Source organism: Acartia tonsa, chromosome 9 (assembly GCF_053477335.1).
Source record: "Acartia tonsa isolate MP-2025a chromosome 9, ASM5347733v1, whole genome shotgun sequence".
Classification (NCBI taxonomy): domain Eukaryota; kingdom Metazoa; phylum Arthropoda; class Copepoda; order Calanoida; family Acartiidae; genus Acartia; species Acartia tonsa.
In genome coordinates this window covers 12,868,129-12,887,118 of record NC_137268.1, presented here as the reverse complement: position 1 = coordinate 12,887,118, position 18,990 = coordinate 12,868,129, and the positions used below count along the sequence as shown (strand labels likewise).

Sequence of the window (18,990 nt, the reverse complement as noted above, 5' to 3'; positions counted from 1 at the left end):
AATCAATATACATATAATGCTCCGCATTTATATGTATATTTGACCTTTCTATCATCTACGCGTGTAGGTTTTAGGCGATATTTAACTTATGTACTTTTGTAGAAGAGAGCTCCAGTTATCCAGGGATTTGGCATCCTCAATGCATCACGGAGATTTCCCCTGCACAACTGAACGTGACTAAACGGGAAACTCAACATACACTCCGGCCTGCTGATATATCCTACGCAGACCTACGTGTATCCCTTGCCATCCCTGTATGATCAGAAACGCCCCCTCAATACTTCAATACTCTCTGTAATTTTCCTATATGTATATTGATATAATATGTATTCATTAATTTTGTGTAAACTATACTTGTCTATTGAAAATACATCAGTTCCGCACAAACAGTTGTTAGTAGAGTATCAACTCCAATTTGTGGGCAGCTAATCCTAGCTGCAATTAATTATCCAGAAACATAGAAAATCCCCTGTGGGTACTTGCGTGTAGTATTCGTTATTTAACTTAGCGGAGACGTACAAACGAAGGGAACGAGTTGCTTCGCTCTTGAATCGCTTCAGCCACAACGTTACCATTCCAACGTGAAGTGCCGCCACACCGCTCGAGGCGGGCTTTAATAGTTTTTAAAAAAGCTATCTATTACGTCCGATCCGTTACAATTGCCATATATGCGTAGCATATCCTTAAAGGTATCCTGTATTGTGACTTACAGAAAAAAGCACGTAGTTTCCACTGTTTAAATGTTTTAATAATTTATCTTCAAGGACCTCTTAAATAGTGGTCTCAAAAATGTTTGTATGTGTTTTGTCTGTCCGTCTGTCTGGCCGTTTTTCTGTCATTCTGTCTGTCTGTCTGTCTGTCTGTCTTTCTGTTTGTCTGTCTGTCTATCTTTATTTCTGTCTGTCTTTATTGCTTTATGTCTGTCTAACTGTCTTTCTGTTAATATGTCCAGCCGTCTTTCCTCAGTGCTAAAAAACTGGTTTAACCTTATAATACATCATATTAATATGTCTATAATATGATGTGATAAAAAACAAATGTTACCTAAAAGATCAGTGGAGATGATAAACTGTAGGAACTGTGAAAAAGTTGGAATATCTTCAGGCTTCGGGTACACCCGCAAATTTCGTGGGGCTCGAACTCTAGATGCTGAAAATAAAGAGTATCTTTAGGATAATCGATATATTATTGTTTGGATGTTGCACCAGAATTCCAATACTCTGGTAGCCGTCTCGTTTACTTCATTCCCTCCCCTCCAACTAGATTAACAAACAGACCAATAAGGTCAATATTAGTAAGCTAAATGGACGGCAAGTTTTCCCTTGTCATTACATCCACGTGTATAATAGATCCATTATTCGAATACTAACAAGCATAGCTACAATAACAAAAATTGCAAATATAATAGTGCAAAAAATTACTTTCTCTATTGATATCAATTACATGATTTTATTCTTGAGCCCTGATATATATCTATCCGTGAAATTGATTTAAGAGAAATCTTTAATTAAGAAATCACGAAGTAAAGTTCAATTGGATTAAAGAAGGAGCATGGTTTAATTGGATGAACAAGGATGAACAGATAATTTCTAAGTCAACTAACTTAATTTAGTTTTACAATTCAAATATTACAATTTACAGCACTACAGAGCCTCAAAATGACTATCAAGCCCTAACATTTTCAAAAAAAAATAATAATAAGATTGGGGTAGTTTCTTTCCGATGCCAACCCACTGCTAAGAAGCCCTTCCCTGCGGGGCTTATGCCTGCGAGGTCTATACCTGTGATGTTATAACCCTGCAGGGCCTCTAATTGTACTGGCATAACCCTACGGGGCTTCCCTATACCCAATATAACTGTAACTTAAAATTGTTGTCAGTAACAATAAATACAATTTAATTGCTTTAGTATGGTTCCCTGAACGTACAACACAAAATAATTTTTACACGTCCGCGGACAATATATATACTATGCATACAGGGATATGTTAATGGCACAAATAAAAAGTATTTACCTAGAGTATTGACTTCATTAGAATCTGTCTTTTCTATAATATTGTCTCTAAAAACGTACGTATCCCTAAAACATAAACGTTGTCATAAAATATGCCAAGTAAATTTTTAAAATCTGCAAACTTTTTTTGGGGGGAAGGGGGAGTTTCATCTCCCCCCCCCCAACCCATTTTTAAATTTTAGTTTCTAAAAAAATATTAAAATATTTTTATTTTTTTTTTTTGGGGGGGGGGTAATAATTTTCTAGGGGCAAATTCTCCTTGGAGGGTGATGGTACCCTAACCCGAAATAGTTATAAACCTTTCATGGACCTATGAGAAGCAACCCTGTTAAGAAGAACCTGATCAGTTCAAACAAACATACAGACAAACATCGTTCTACTTATATAAATGTATTATAGATGTAGAAAAAATCATTGGAAATTTGTTGAAAACTTAACAAGGTCTTCACAACCTAAACATAGCCAAGGGGGTGTGCACGCCACTATTTTTTAACACAACAATCAAAGTCTTACTTGGCTTCTCCCAAAGTTCTGTTTCCATTAAATTTTAGCTTGAAAAAATGGTTTATATCTCGCTTTCTTCGTCTTTTTCTAAAATTCATATAAATCATAAGTCTTTCATATCATGCATTTTAGTAGGAAAGATAATCTATAATATATTTAGTCTGTCCGTCCGTCCGTCCATCCATAACGAAATGAAAGATTATGTGATTTATTCTCTGCTATTTATGATAGTCTGCAATATTTTTTGTACTGGCTTAGACAATTTTTAATCTATCAAAGGGATAAAAAATCCAAGACAAAAATTGGACTAGAACAGTTCAGAAAACAAAGTCAATTTAGATTGAAAATTTATAAACTGACGTATTACCGAACTATCTTAGTTACATTGTAGCGCAGCTCCTCTATAAATAAATAATTTTACCTGTTATTAAAAAATTTAAAACTTGGTCTTGATGTTTTAGGTTTGAAGTTCTTCACCTAAATTTAAATCCTCATAATAAAGTAACAGGATCTGTGTGTGTTTTCCTGTAGCTTCTCATACTAGATCATGGGAGTGTTTAAGAGAAATCGCCTCTAGAAAAGAATGACCCCATCCCCCCCCCAAAAAAAAAAAACTTTGTTTATTTTTTTTAAGTGGAGGGTCGACGCCATCCCCCTTCCCCTCAAGGACCTTTATGGGCGTAGTTGCTAGTAAAAAATAAAAGAAGATAATAGTTATTTCTCGCATCGTACTATAAACAGCTTTCCGCGGATATAGAATGTACAATTATAAGATTTAAACTAGTTTTTTTAGCCCCGAGGTGCCAAAGGCACCGGCTAAAAAAACTGGTTATAATCTTATGATTGTACATTTTTATATTCGTAGAAAGCTGAATATAATACGATGCTAGACATAGTTTTTTCGTATGGATGAGAACCGGTTCCTAACCACCGGATTCGAATGAATACGAGAAAATACTTTTTCTTAATTAATAAAAAATAGAATATATATAAATTTTTTAAAAAGTTATACCTGTTGTCTAAACTTTTGTAAAGACCAGTGTGTATTTGTCACCATCTATAACCAAAGCAAATTTTTTGTTAGAATTGTGGAAAAAACATAAGTTCGATATTTAAGGATTTTAAAGGCCTTTATTTTTTAATTTTACAAGGTTGACAACATCCATAAAAGAGAAGATCTAACAAAAACTTGTAAAACTGCCAGATCTCAATAAGCAGAATATTAATCTTTATTTCAAAAAAATATATATAAATCTAATGTAATACTAAATCCATAACAGCGAGTAATTTTAAATGATAATTATGATGTAAAGTTACCTTATCCATATAACAAGAGGCCAATCTCTCTAATGGATCCCTAAAATAAAAAAAAATAAAAATTCCTTATATATAAACAAACACAAAATTGTCTCTAGAAAGCATAACAAAGATAAGTTATGTAGCTTTATATTACACTAGCGGCTACGCCCCTTAGAGGTCTCTAGGAGCACTTGAGGAAGGGGAAGTCGAATTTGATAACCCAATTTCTTTTTTTAGATGTTTTAAAAAAGAAAAAAAATTTGGGGGGTGGAAATTTTTTTTGAGGGGGTGGGCCCCCCCCCCTTATTTTTAATTTTAGTTAAAATAGTTTAAATTTTTTTTTGGTGGGGGGAGGGAATGATTTTCATTTTTTGGGGGGTTAAAGGTGTCCCAACCCCCAAGAAAATAGTTATAAACCTTCCCGGGACCTATGAGAAGCTACCCTGTTAAGCATAGACGTCCAAGGGGGGGGGGGGGTAATGGGGCGATTACCCCCCCCAAAACGATTTTGGGGGTGCACCCCCAAAATTTTTCCACTTTACCCCCCCCCCCATTTAAAATTTACCCCTACCCTTGGAGTGCCGTAGGCACCCCCAACCATTTACCCCCCCAAAATTGTTTGGGGGGGGTAAATACCCCCCCCCCAAAAAATAAAAAATCTCTAATAAAAAAAATTTTTGCGCGCTTCGCGCGCATTTTTAATACTACATATTTAATAAAATTTAAATTACCCCCCCCAAAAATTTTACCCCGGGGGTAAATTTTTGGAGGGGTAATTAAATTTACCCCTGCCAACAGATTTCAGGGGGGTAATTACCCTCCCCAAGCAAATTTTATCCCCCGGGGTAAAAAAATTGGGGGGGGGGGTAAAAAAAATTTGCGGCGTGCTTCGCGCGCCATTTTACCCCCCCCCCCCCCAAACGAATTACCCCCCCCCCCCCTTAAAAATGTTTTACCCCCCCCCCCCCTAAAAAAAAAGCTTGGACGCCCCTGCTGTTAAGGAGACCCGATCGGTTCAGCGGTTAGCGAGATCCTTCGGTACAAAGAGACACAGACAGACAAACATAATTTTACTTTATTAGAAGGATACCAATTATTCAAGAAAAGTTTCTCAATCTGTCTGTTTCTGTTATGACTTGTTAAAAAGGGATTGCATGAGGCTGCTTAGTCTAATTTTGTTACTGTCATTCATGGACCGTCTAAATGACATATACACTTTCTGCACCACTGAATAAGTGGCAAAATTATTGTCTTTTTTCTATAGTCAGCCAAATACCATGCACTATACACCGATATATTAATAATGGATGCTGCACCAGTTTTCCGTGTACTCTGATAAAGTGATGCTAGTAACTGGCTAAAATAATGATACCCCCTTTATCCCATTCCCTCCTCTCCTGCTAAAACGGACTGATTAATAAATGAATCCATATTAGCAAGCTAAATTGACGAAAAATTTCCACCTATATTCATTACTATATTTCTACTGTCCTTTACGTTTTTCATTTTTACAACCTATCAATTGCCTTTAAATAAATAAACCACCCAAAAGCATACTTTTAACAAACATTTGGTGTTTATTTTTTTCTTCCAAAAATAGTTTTTGAAGAATAGCTACTTTAAAAGTCTGTTTTTGTGTCTTTTAGACAATTATTGTAAACAAAACAAGCCATGAACTTAAAGGAATGACAATGGGTAATTTCTTATAACCTTAATGACGATAAATTTAATTTCCCCTTCTGTAGATTAAAGTTATTTGATAATATAAGATTTATTAGCAGTAAATTACATGTAAATTTTCTTTAACAAAAATGGTATCTGTTAGTCTTGAATATTTTGTTAAAGACTCCGCTAGTATGAACCAACCAATCAAGAGTTAAGCCAACAAATGAAATATACATTGGCAGTTATGTGTCTTACAGGAAATATTTTATAAAAACTTACTTCTTTTATTATTTAAAAATTTTAACTTTTTGTGATTTTTTTGCATTTTGCTTTTATGTAAAAAATACCTCTTTTAACCCTAGTAACATAAAACAAATTTTACTGTTTGACACATATAAGACTGCATCGAATAGGGACAATATTTGGCACGCGAATAAAATTTTATGCAACCAACTCAATACCAGTTTTTTTAAGGCCCATGGGACCGAAGGTGCTGGCTAACAAAACTATTATAATTTTTTTTGTATTTAGATATTTGTGGAAAAATGTCTGTAATGCGTAATTTTTCATAATGGCTAAGAACCGGTTCTAATCCAGCGGATATTAATAGGTTACGAGACTATACTTGAAAAGTTTTTATTCGCAGATGCTATATCCATGATTCTGTTGCATAGATGTTAATGAATTCTATAAACATTGTTTTAAAAAACCTTCAAACACCTGATTTTACAGCTTGCTGTAAAAATCAGTGTAAAAAAGTTGTAAGCATCTCCCTAATCGGAAGCAGGTCACTAAAATATCCCCTTAACTTTGAATTTTCAAGAAAAATGGTTATGATGCTTTACAATTGTTAGGAAAACTAAGGTTCTGGAGAGCCCGGTAGGGTTCGATTAATAAAAAAATACAAAGTAATAGGAAGGAGGGTTGCACTATAGTCCTTCGGTAAAATAAAAAAAATCTAGCACTGATTTTCCACCTTCTGGGTCATTACTTGCGGTTTCCTAGGCCTCTTGGGTTTTCCAAAACCCAATATAACCTAACCTAGTAATAAAAGAAACAAATGAAATATCCCCAAGCTAGTTTCATTTTTTTTGTATCAAGGGGATGGTTTTTATGCTCGACTAGCCACTTTAAGAGAAACCCCCCGAGAGATTATTTTTAAAAAGTTACATTCAAGGGATTTTTAACCCTTGCATTTTACGAGGAAAGTTTAAAATGCTTAACCCTCATTAATGTAATATGTATGAAGGAAGATTATTGAAAAAGTTTTATAAAAATAAATTAAATTAAAATCATTAAGCATAGCATTCTTTTTATACAAAACCAATTTTGGTAACAGGAAACTTTTTTGTGATAATCTTTAGGCAAAAAGTTTCTTTTTTCATACAACACATAAGAAGTAGAAACACTGATTTCTAAAATCTTATAAATGTTCTGAAAATTAAAATTAATTCCTACAATTTAAACCCCTACTTAACCTTATTCTAAAAAGCATAGAAATGCGTTTTTTTCGTTCTTGAATCAAACCTGTATGCTATTTTAAATCCATTAGACTAATAAAAGTGTTATCTATTTAAACTAGCAGCTGATAAAAAAAAAATATCTAATTATCAAAGAAGAACAAATTATTAAAAACCAGCTGAAATCAAAGGATCTTGAAGGACGAGGCAATAGACGTTATAACCTCAATAATGATAAACAAAATTACCCTGTTTATAGTTAAAACATTGGTTGTAAAGTTAGACACTTCTAGTTATACTAATTCAATCAAATTTCAATGAAAGCTTCGAATATAATAACGTGGTTATAAAACTTTGGATACCAGTGAAATTTACAGTTCAATGTCCCCTTCCTCCCTGACTTAAATCAGGGTGAGCCAAGTTTAACCATGTATAAGAACTCTATGAAAACTTTTTATCGGGTTTATAAATTCGGTTAGGTTAGCGTAACCCCCCTTTTTGCAATGTTCATGGCAAGGAGATTTTACATAAAAGTTAAAAAAAAAAATTATCAATTAAATTCAATACCTATATGCACTATAAATATTTCATCTTATCTTACAACAATACATTTTATCCCAATTATGACTATTGACATAAATCAAAAGATAAGAAAATATACTTAAGTTCCTTTTCCCTATAATTCTAAAACATAAATTTTGATATTTTTTATTTTAAAACTTTAAGAAATAAATCCATGAAAAAATGAGGTAATGTAGTAAGGATTAAAATTAGTATTTTAAGTAGAGTAGCTATTCTATGAGACTATGATTGTCAATTATTTATTAACTTTCTTCAATACACAGTAGGCCATTTAAAGGGGGCTTTCACCAAAGTGCCTGTCTAGCACTGACACCCTTTGTCTTATTTTTCAAAAGTATAAAAATAAGAGAGGGAAATTGGTATGACTCGGTGTCCAAATTCCACCCAGTACTCAATACAACCTAACCTAATAACTCCACTCCCATAACTTTCAATTTCTTATAAGAAACACCCACATTTTGCCTAATTCCACATTATACTAGACATGAAGCCAAGTTATTGTCTACCAAGTTATACTACTGTCTAAAATTTTATACTTGTTTAGGGTTTTTGTTAGTTTAGAATTCTAATTGAAGCCATGTAAAACATTTAGATACATTAGCTAGACTTATAATACTAATTTAATAATTGAATTAACAAGGATGAAAACATCCATAAAGCGAAGCTCTAAAATAGAAGGAAGGACAAACAAGCAATAACTTTTGTCAGAACATTAATGTGTAAGTCTAAATAATCCTATACAAAAATGAGTTACAAAATTGCATCAATACAGGATACAGTAAAAAGACATACTTTCATTTATAGGATTTATTATAGAGAAGTCTCATTTGTAATATTGTACCTCGTTGACCTATGAATCATTATTTCAAAATCATCATGTTTTAAATGGATGTACGTATTTTCTGTTGACGATTATAGAGTTGCTACACTTCTTAAATTGTATCTAATTGTAATAGGAATCATCATGCAATGTTTGAAATTGATAGGATAGTTTTATAAAAAGTAGATATGTAAGTACAATAAATTCGTCTTGAATTGACTTTTCAGCCATTAGTTGCTTTTTATTTTAGCTGTTCTAAAAAATCTCCATATTCAGACAATTATGGTCAAAAAATAACAAAGCAAAAAGTTGTTTTTAACTTTTCCAACAATTTTCATGTCAACTTCACAAAGAATTTTTTTGGCAATTGCCCTCAAAGTGTGTTTTTGAACACTGACCCCCCCCCCCCTTCAACAACCCCATTAGTTTGATATCAAGAAAGGGAGGCTACATTTGCATGTTTATAACTTTGGTCAGTTAAGGTTGTATTGCTTACTGAGTAAAAAAAGCTAACCTACATTCACTCTCTCACTCAATTTTAAAACAGGGTGGGGAGAGGGTACAGTGCTCCACAGGCATTCTGACGGAAAGCACCTACTTCTTGTTTCATTGAATGTTATTTTTTGCAAATCTTTATTTCTTAATCTTTAGATTTAAGGCGTTAGAACAAATTTAATAAAACACTTTGATCATGATGTTAAGAACTTTTTTACATACAGGGTGAGTCAGAAAAAACTGAGTTTTCCGATTTTCTGATACAACCAGTAGGAATATGGAAAAAATAATTATAGGTTCTTGTTCTCTATAAAAATATACATTAAACTTAGAAAAGGTGTTTTTGAATATCTCTGAAAACAACGGCGCTTTTTACAGCATAAAGATTTCAAAAAGTGTGTGTGATGACTTTTTCGGCCATTATTTTGTACTTTTTAGGTAGATTTACTTATAATAAAAAATGTCTACCATTCTAAAAAGATAAACAAACATATTTTTCGATTATTCAAATTTTTATTTAACAGATTGTAAATATTTAACATCTTAAAAATACAATTTATTTAAATTAAATTATCACATTTTAAATAAAAATTTTTGTTGTATTCTATTGTTAAGATTTAATACCCCATGACCGGAAAACCAGCCCATGACCGGAAATATTTCATCTTGTTACCTAAATTCCTCCCCCCTCATCCTAAATTTCCTCTATATTTGGTGCAAGACTGGATTTAATCTCCAAAATCTCCGCCCCCTTTTGACAAATTATACTTGTGTGTTATAATCCATCATAATAACTTCATTTAAATAGGGTAGAGTTTCTATAAGGCATTTTTATTTTAAAAATTTAAAACTTGATAACTTTTTTATCTTAAGAGATTTTTTTGTCAAATAAAAAGGGTTTTTTTCTTTTTACTATAAGCTACATTATTATAGAAGATTCTTTTAAACCACATACATCACAATCAAGAAATATGAAAAAATGACAAATTGCAGTATTCTAAAAATGCTTTTGTAAAGAGCCAAAAAGCATTTCACCTTTAAAACTCATTAAAGTACTTTTCTTAGAAATTTTTCTAAATGAATATTAAAATGTTAAGATTTTTTTTACAAAATAGATGAGTTATTTTAATTTTTCTTGATCAACATTTTTCACACAAGGCATTTTTTGACACCATACACCTATCACAGAGGCCGCATTTTTAGAGATAATGAAAAACACCTTTTACAAGTTAGATGTGCTTTTGTACAGAGAACAAGGACATATAATTATATTTTCTGTATTCCATCTGGTTGTTACTGAAAATCGAAAAACTCATTTTTTTCTGACCCACCCTGTATTTAAATGTTCTTTTGTTTCTAATTTAAACGTTTTTTTAAAAGCGAATCTTTTCTATAATTAGGGTCGGTCCGTCCGTACGTCTGTAACGGATAGCTTTTTTCATTAATTTAGGCATGTTAGAATTGTCCTATCGATTTCAAACTTTGCATGGTGATTTCTTTAGTAGTTAGGAACGATTTGGAAAGCGTAGCAACTCTATAATCATCACCAAAATGTCCGTACGTCCATTTTGAACATATTGATTTTTTTCTGTTTTTACAACAAATTTTTATGTGATCTAATTATCCAATTGATCTGATTTTTCGTATACTGATTCCTGGGACAACAAAGTACAATATTATAAGCGACTCTATAATCAAGTCCTAAAAATGTTACTACGTCCATAAACATTAACCTGTATCAAGCAGTTTTTCAACAAATTTACTTATAATTTTGCTCCCACTCTTTATTCTGCTTATTCAGTTCTGACAAAATACAAGTGATAATGTCCGTTTGTCTTACCGTTTCAGTGCTTCGCTTTTATGGATTTTGTCATCCTTGTTTAGTTTTAGACTCAAGTTATTTCTACAAGAAAAACTCGTGGTATTTGTTATTTGTTATTTGTAAAACTCTAGTTTCTAGGAACTTCAAACAACCTATTCGGTTTAGCGGTTGCATGTATATGAATGCACATCGTTTGAATTTGTAGACAAAATGTTCGATAGTAAATTTTACTTCTAATTTAGTACCTTTCCAATTTATAAATTCCTACATAGGTAAAGCCAATTGATTTTTATAGATATAGATACTAGAGGCTGCGCCCCTATCATCTAAGTTATAAAAGGGAAGTGAACACTATAACTTAAATGAATGTGAGGGTTCCGTAAAGAAGATGACCCAATCGGTTTAGTAGTAATTAAAATTTATAGCATAACCGTAAAAGCCTTACTACTCTATATATTAAGATTTTAGCCTGTTTAGGATCAATACTTAATTTGGGTAAAGTTTATGTATTATTGCCTGTTTTCACCTTTAAGAGCCTCGGGTATACCATTATTACACCTAATGGGGGTACTGTGCAATCTACCGCCTAACAGACAATAAATCCTTTCATTTCACGATCATTATCTGAAAGCTGTGACTGATTATTATGTTTAGCTAAGAAATCACCCATACCGTTTGTACTCTCAATTTACCTTCTTTCATAATTTAGCATCTTTAACATCTTTAGTATGACAAAGTTTGTATTATACAAATATTAAACAGCTAGAATTAACCTACCTAACAATCATAAATTTAGTAAAATGTTGTTCTGCAAAAGCCAATTCTTCCCAACTCTGAAAGTAAACAAACAATATTAACTTTTATTATTTCTTAACGTTTTAAAATCGTTCTTATAATATTTTAGATAAAAATAAAAGTGTCTGTGTGTTTGTATGTCTTTCTGTACTGAAGGACCTCGCTTCTAATAGGTTCTGGGAAGATTTATATTAATTGCTAGAAGGGTGCCTCACTTCTTCTTTGTACAACTACAATTAAAAGTGAAGAGTCGACTATCCCTAACCAACCCCTAACCCCCACCCACCACATAGACCTCTAGAGGCCTCTAAAACGTAGTTAACTAAATAAAGTACAAACACTTAATAATAATTGTTATCCAAAATATAGACTTACTTAATATTTATATTACATACTTAACGCTTTACAGTCGCACCTTAATAGGTCGGGGGGTTGGGGGGAGGGGCGTTCAACGCCCCCCTTTATTATCTCAGTTCCTATTAGAGCTAGAGGGCTAATTATTTTTGTGCAAGTCCCCTGTTTGATAATGAATTTCCGACCTTTTATAAGTCTAAGTCAATTTTCGCTTCCTTCACCCTTTTATTTAACAACCTTTGTTTACTTAAAAATTTCAAATGGCTGTAATGTTCTTATTTTTAAAGCTAGAAGAACAACTTTTTTCCAGAAAATGTTTATCTTTATGTAAATTTTACATTAGAAATATCAAAATATAAATTTCAGCGGCCGAAGCTGTACTTGGCAGCTGCCAGCCGCCGCAGTCGGCGGTCGGCGGTAAAACGGCAGCGTATCTTTATAAAATTTTAATATGTTATGTAGACATGTAAGAAAAGAATAAGTTTAAAATTTGAAGTCTCTAAGTCAAAAATTGCGGCCACAGGAGCCTTTTAAAGATTTCTGAAGACCTGGAGTATCAGAACCTGCAGAATCATACCTGGATCCTGAAAGTGACTTGAGCACCTGTATTTCATATAAGGATGTACTACTAGAGGATATTTTAGTATTTCAATATGATAAAATGCTTTGTTTTAGTCAAAAAAATATTTTGCTTTTTACCTGGATGACCCTGCCAGGTTTGCTTGCATCCTGTGCCCTCCAGGATGGAGATATTCAAAAAATTTCAACTCTTAGTTATGTGTCATACCCATACTTAAAAAGTCACGCAGTTTGGGCTCTTTATCTTTCACACACAGAAAATGAGATAGAAAAAACCGAAGGGGGGGTCGTTTTTACGCCCCCCCCCCCTTCCGACCGTTAAGGGTTAATAACTTATGTTACACGCACTTTTAAAAGAGTAGATTTGCTGCAAAAAATATAATTATTTTACCTTAGGATTTAGCCTTGCACTGTAAGAATGTGGACTTCTAATGTTTCTGATGTCAAATCCAGCTAAAAGGAAAAAAATAAACTTTTAATATAAAATATCAAAAAAACGGTAAATTGTACATGTTAGAATTTATCTTTTTAAAAAAGATTCTCGTATCAATATTGAAAGCGTAGCAGCTCTATAATCATTAATTTAAATACATGCTTGTTTTAAATGTACTACCCACCATGTAGTTTCTTTTTTTTAATTACTGCAACACAGAAAAATAAATAGATACAAATACAAACATAGATAGATATATAAATATAAATATAAACATAGATAGATAGATAGATAGATACAAAGAGATACAAAAATATATATAGATAGAAAGACAAACATAGATAGATGGATACAAAGACAAACATAGATATATAGATACAAATACAAACATAAATAGTAAATATATAAATAAAAATATAAACATAGATAGATAGATACAAAGACAAACATAGATATATAGATACAAAGACAAACATATATAGATAGATACAAATACAAACAAAGATAGATAGATACAAAGACAAACATAGATATATAGATACAAAGACAAATATAGATAGATGGATACAAAGACAACAAAGATAGATGGATACAAAGACAAACATAGATAGATATAGATACAAGGACAAACATAGATAGATGGATACAAAGAGATACAAAGATAGATATAGATACAAAGACAAACATAGATAGATAGATACAAAGACAAACATAGATAGATAGATACAAAAAAAAACTAAGATAGATAGATACACAAAAAACATAGATACATAAATACGTAGACAAACATAGACAGATAGATACAAAGACAAACATAGATAGATAGATACAAAGACAAATATTGATAGATAGATAAAAGACAAACATAGATTAATCATTAATAGATAGACAAACATACATAGCTAGATAGATACAAATACATACATAGATTTATAGATACAAATACAAGCATAGATAGATAGATACAAAGACAAATATTGATAGATAGATACAAAGACAAACATAGATAGATAGATATAAATACAAACATAGATAGATACAAAGAAAAAAAATAAATAGATACAAAGACAAACATAGATTTATAGATACAAATACAAACATAGATAGATAAATACAAAGACAAACATAGATAGATAGATACAAAAACAAACATAGATAGATAGATATAAATACAAACATAGAGAGATAGATACAAATACAAACATAGATTTATAGATACAAATACAAGCATAGATAGATAGATACAAATACAAACATAGATAGATATAGATACAAATACAAACATAGATAAATAGATACAAAGACAAACATAGTTAGGTAGATACAAAGACAAACATAGATTTATAGATAAAAATACAAACATAAATAGATAGATACAAATACAAACATAGATAGGTAGATACAAAGACAAACATAGATAGGTAGATACAAATACAAACATAGATAGATAGATACAAAGACAAACATAGATAGATAGATACAAAGAGATACAAAGATAGATATAGATACAAAGACAAACATAGATAGATAGATACAAAGACAAACATAGATAGACAGATACAAAAAAACAAACTAAGATAGATAGATACACAAAAAAACATAGATACATTAATACATAGACAAACATAGATAGATAGATACAAAGACAAACATAGATAGATGGATAGAAAGACAAACATAGATAGATGGATACAAAGACAAACATAGATATATAGATACAAAGACAAATATAGATAGATGGATACAAAGACAAACATAGATAGATGGATACAATGACAAACATAGATAGATAGATTAAAAGACAAACATAGATAGATAGATACAAAGACAAACATAGATAGATGGATACAAAGACAAACATAGATAGATATATACAAAGACACACATAAATAAATAGATACAAAGACAAACATAGATAAATAGATACAAATACAAATATAGATAGATAGATACAAATAAAAACATAGATAGATAGATACAAATACAAACATAGATAGATAGATAGATACAACGACAAATATTGATAGATAGATAAAAGACAAACATAGATACAAAGACAAGCATAGATAGCTTTGTAGATAAAATTTAAAAAAACATAGATAGATAGATACAAGTCTATTTGTATGAATTTGAGTTATGAAATATGGTTTAGCGTGACGTATTGCCGTAGGGCCTTTAGACATATGTATAACACGTATCCCCCCAGGGGTAAGGGATATACATATTACTTAATCCTTAGAATAAAGTAACAGTATCTCTATCTATTTGTCTGCTTGAAGAATCTTGCTAACCGCTGAACCGATCTGGTTCTCCTTTACAGGGTAGCTACTTAAAGGTCCTGGGAAGGTTTATAACTATTTTGGGGTAGGTTACCAAGATAAATGGCTCATAGAAAAGAAAAGATTGAATGATGTTTAAAACATAAATAATGTGTATTCATTTAAGCCTTATTCCTAGTTTTAATAAATTAGTATGTCATATATGTTTACAGGAGAAGGATAAGTTTTATAAAAAAAATTAGCTGCTAATCACGATAAAGGGCTAAATTTTTTGATATTCCCCTAAAAACAGGGGTGCCCAAGCTTTTTTTTTTTGAGGGGAGAAAATGTGGGTATTTAGATTTTTGAGGGGGAAATCTACTATTTTTATTCAAAATTGTTGAGTGGAGTAAAATGTGGAGTTTCGTTGTAAACACTTCCTTTACTCCTACCCTGCGACGTCTATGATATCAATAAGTCCTAGACATTGGTTTCGTTCTTGAACAAATATAAATGATACAATTAGTTCTTTTTTTCATTGAAATGTCCCTCAAATTAATTCTTGAGATTTTGTATCCCTTTCTTTGAACAAGTGCGCATATTGTAATATGCTAACTATTATGGATGTGGCTACTTTTAGGGATATTTAAAAGGATACTATTTAAATTTAATTTGTTTGTAAATTTTGTATAGGTACTACTATTTATTTCAAATTAATTTCCAGTATGGAAACCGATTAATATCCGCTGGAAAAGAACAGGTTCTCAGCCACACTGAAACATTATGTATAGCATTGTATTGCAGACCATTTTCCACAAATAATAAAATAAAAATCGTATCAGTTTTGTTTGCACCGGCCTTTAGACCATCGGGGTTAACAAATCTGGAAAGAATCTTATATTTATTACTTTTTACTATTTGCGTAAATTTGTCTATAGTACGATGCGATAATAAATGGGTTAAAGTGATATTATCATTTTCTTTACATAAAAAATACCTCATTGAACATATGAATTATAAAACTAAAATATGAAGATCCTTTGATAACAAATCTTTATTCTGTTCTCAGGGAGACAGGAGACTTTGGACTATTATTACACTAGTCCCCAAAGTTTTATAATAACATTTTCTTATTAGTTGGCTTAATAACTTTAGGGACTTTATTGAATTTTGATTGGTTGGTTTATTAAATTAAGTTTCTAAACATTTCAACCTTTTAATTATAATTAACAGAATTGGTAATTTTGTGTATCGTCATTGGGGATGTATATCAATTTATCAGCCATTGTCTTATCCCTTTAGCTCCCTGTTCTGTTCTCCATTTCAAGGGTCATTATTTGTTCAAAACCGTTTATATCATCAACAAATCTGAATATAGGTTATACACAATAAATATACAAGATATAGACTGTCAATCTGACACCAAAATCCGTCAAACTTTGCCATTGCCACTGCTTATTTAAAGAAGCTTTACAAAGTGTCTCAAAAGATCAGCCGTGTAACGTCATAAAAATGGAAAGTGGGAAAGGAAACATCTAAAAAAAGAGATAATTGATAATCGTTCATTTTTATGACGTCACACGGCTGATTTTTGAGACACTTTGTAAAGCTTCCAATTGGTTCAATATTTTCAGCTACAGACAAAAAATCATTCTACTTTATATAATACTAGCGGCTTCGCCCCTAGCCTCTAGGGGCTTTGCCCCAAGAGGTTTGTTGAAACAAATTTTTTTGTATTTAAGATTTAAAAGAAAATTTTTTTAAAAAAATTGAAGGGGGATTTTTTTTTTGGGGGGGGGGGTATTAGACCCAACTGTTTTAATTTTAATTTTAATAAGAAAATTTTTTTTGGGGGGGGGTATTTTTCATTTTTTGGGGGGTTGGTGGTGTCCCACCCCCCAAGATAATAGTTATAAACCTTCCCGGGACCTATGAGAAGCTATGTAAAGGAGAACCCGATCGGTTCAGCGGTTAGCGAGATCCTTCGCTACAAACAGACAAACAAACACACAAACAGACAGACATCGTTCTACTTTGTATTATAGATGATTTGCTTTTTAAACAAAGTAGTCCTTGTTTTCTTTATGAAAAAAATAATCCGAAATAGTAAATTATATAAAGCTCTGCTCCGTATTATAATGATGATGATAACAGACTATGCAGAATTTAGTTATATGGCTAGATCATACATAATATCTGATTAATGGTTATTCAAAATTAGGCTTTTGTTGGAAAAATTTGGGGTTTACAGTTAAAAATAAATAAAGCATTGATAACAGTTTGAATAGCTATTTATCACATTGTATTATAGACAGCTTTCGGTAGATATAAAAATAAAAAGATTAAAATCATTTTCGTTAGCGAAACATGGGACGAAGGCCCGGTGATAACAAAACTGATATTAATATTATGATTTTATTTTACTATTCATGGAAACTTGTCTGTATTGCGATGCTATAAATGATTTTTCAGTATGGCTGAGAACCGGTTCTAATCCTTTGGATATCAAAAGTTTTAAAAGCCACAGTGGAAAATGTCCGTCTGTCCATCCCAAGGAGGAAATGTGATTGCAATACTTCTTTAGCCCATTATTACACCCTGTTATATAAAGTAGTACGTTTTTAAAAGCGAAGCTTTTCTATAATTATGGTCGGTCCGTCCGTCCGTAACGGATAGCTTTTTTCGTTAATTTAGGCATGTTAGAATTGTCCTATCGATTTCAAATTTTGCATGGTGATTCCTTTAGCAGTTAGGTACGATTTAGAAAGCGTAGCAACTCTATAATCATTACCAAAATGTCCGTACGTCCATTTTAAACATGATGATTTTTTTACTTTTTTAACATCAAATTTTTATGTGATCTAATTATCCGATTGATCTGATTTTTGGTATATTGTTTCCTGGGACAACAAAGTATAATGTAATAAACGAAGCAACTCTATAATCAAGTCCTAAAAATGTAAGTATGTCCATAAACATTATCCTGTATCAAGCAGGTTTTTAACAAATTTACTCACAATTTTGCTTTGACTCTTATACATTTATATTAGGATTATTCAGTTCTGAAACTATACAAGTGTTAATGTTCGTTTGTCCTACCGTTTCAGTGCTTCGCTTTTATGGATGTTGTCATCCTTGTTTTGTCTGAAGCTTGAGATATAAAAAAATACTTAGCTAAATGAGTTCATTATGTTTATAAATGAGTTTATTATGAAAGCGTCGCGTAGGTCCTAGGATGGTTACATGCTATTTTCTACCCTTTCCTACCTATTCGAATACTAGAAGTCTCAAGATCCTAGGGGCGGAGCTGCTAGTATTACTATTTTTTTATGTCCTCCGTTTATGACTCTAAAAGTTTTCTGGAAAGATATAGGATTTTTTTTTATTAAAATCGTGTTTTAAAGCAACATAAAACCTAACAACTTTAGCAATTTAAAGCAGTTACTCCCAACCTTACACGAAGAAATTTCTTCAAAGAAATAAAGGAATGTAAAAAACTAAAACTTGTCTAAAAAATTGCACCAACTTTGCTAACACCCCCTTCTCCCCTAGCCTCTAAACTTTGAGGTGAGGCAAAATCACTTGTACCTTAGAATATACGTGGATATTATGACATGAGACAAATTGGCCTCAATTTAGGTGGCTACTTCCCCTGTCATTTATTGGCCAGTTCTTTCATTCAGAAAAAGGGGCGGCTAGAGGGTAAAGGGGGGTTGAGTCGTTTTTTAGCCCGCTACAAGTTTTGCTTCATTATAATACATGATTATCATTAAATGTACGATCTATGTAATAATAAATCCATTTTTTGAGCATACATTATAGTTTAAGTATAATTTAGAATACAACCTGAAGCCATGTCTCCTAAATACAAAAAAAAACATTTTTAAACAACAATTTGACAGAGGAAAAGT

At 31.7% G+C, this 18,990-nt stretch overlaps 1 protein-coding gene across 1 annotated transcript in view; it reads right to left on the bottom strand.

Moving 5' to 3' along the window:
- Positions 1-18,990, bottom strand: part of LOC145328241 (carbohydrate sulfotransferase 11-like) — a 100,918-nt gene that overhangs the window by 22,583 nt on the left and 59,345 nt on the right. The window contains exons 8-15 of the mRNA XM_080171855.1: positions 12,780-12,841; positions 11,438-11,493; positions 3,835-3,874; positions 3,530-3,574; positions 2,939-2,994; positions 2,527-2,604; positions 2,015-2,079; positions 1,045-1,149 (exon numbers count right to left, since the gene is read on the bottom strand). Of these exons, the coding sequence (XP_080027981.1) occupies positions 1,045-1,149; positions 2,015-2,079; positions 2,527-2,604; positions 2,939-2,994; positions 3,530-3,574; positions 3,835-3,874; positions 11,438-11,493; positions 12,780-12,841 (507 nt within the window). The remainder of the gene's footprint in view (positions 1-1,044; positions 1,150-2,014; positions 2,080-2,526; positions 2,605-2,938; positions 2,995-3,529; positions 3,575-3,834; positions 3,875-11,437; positions 11,494-12,779; positions 12,842-18,990) is intronic.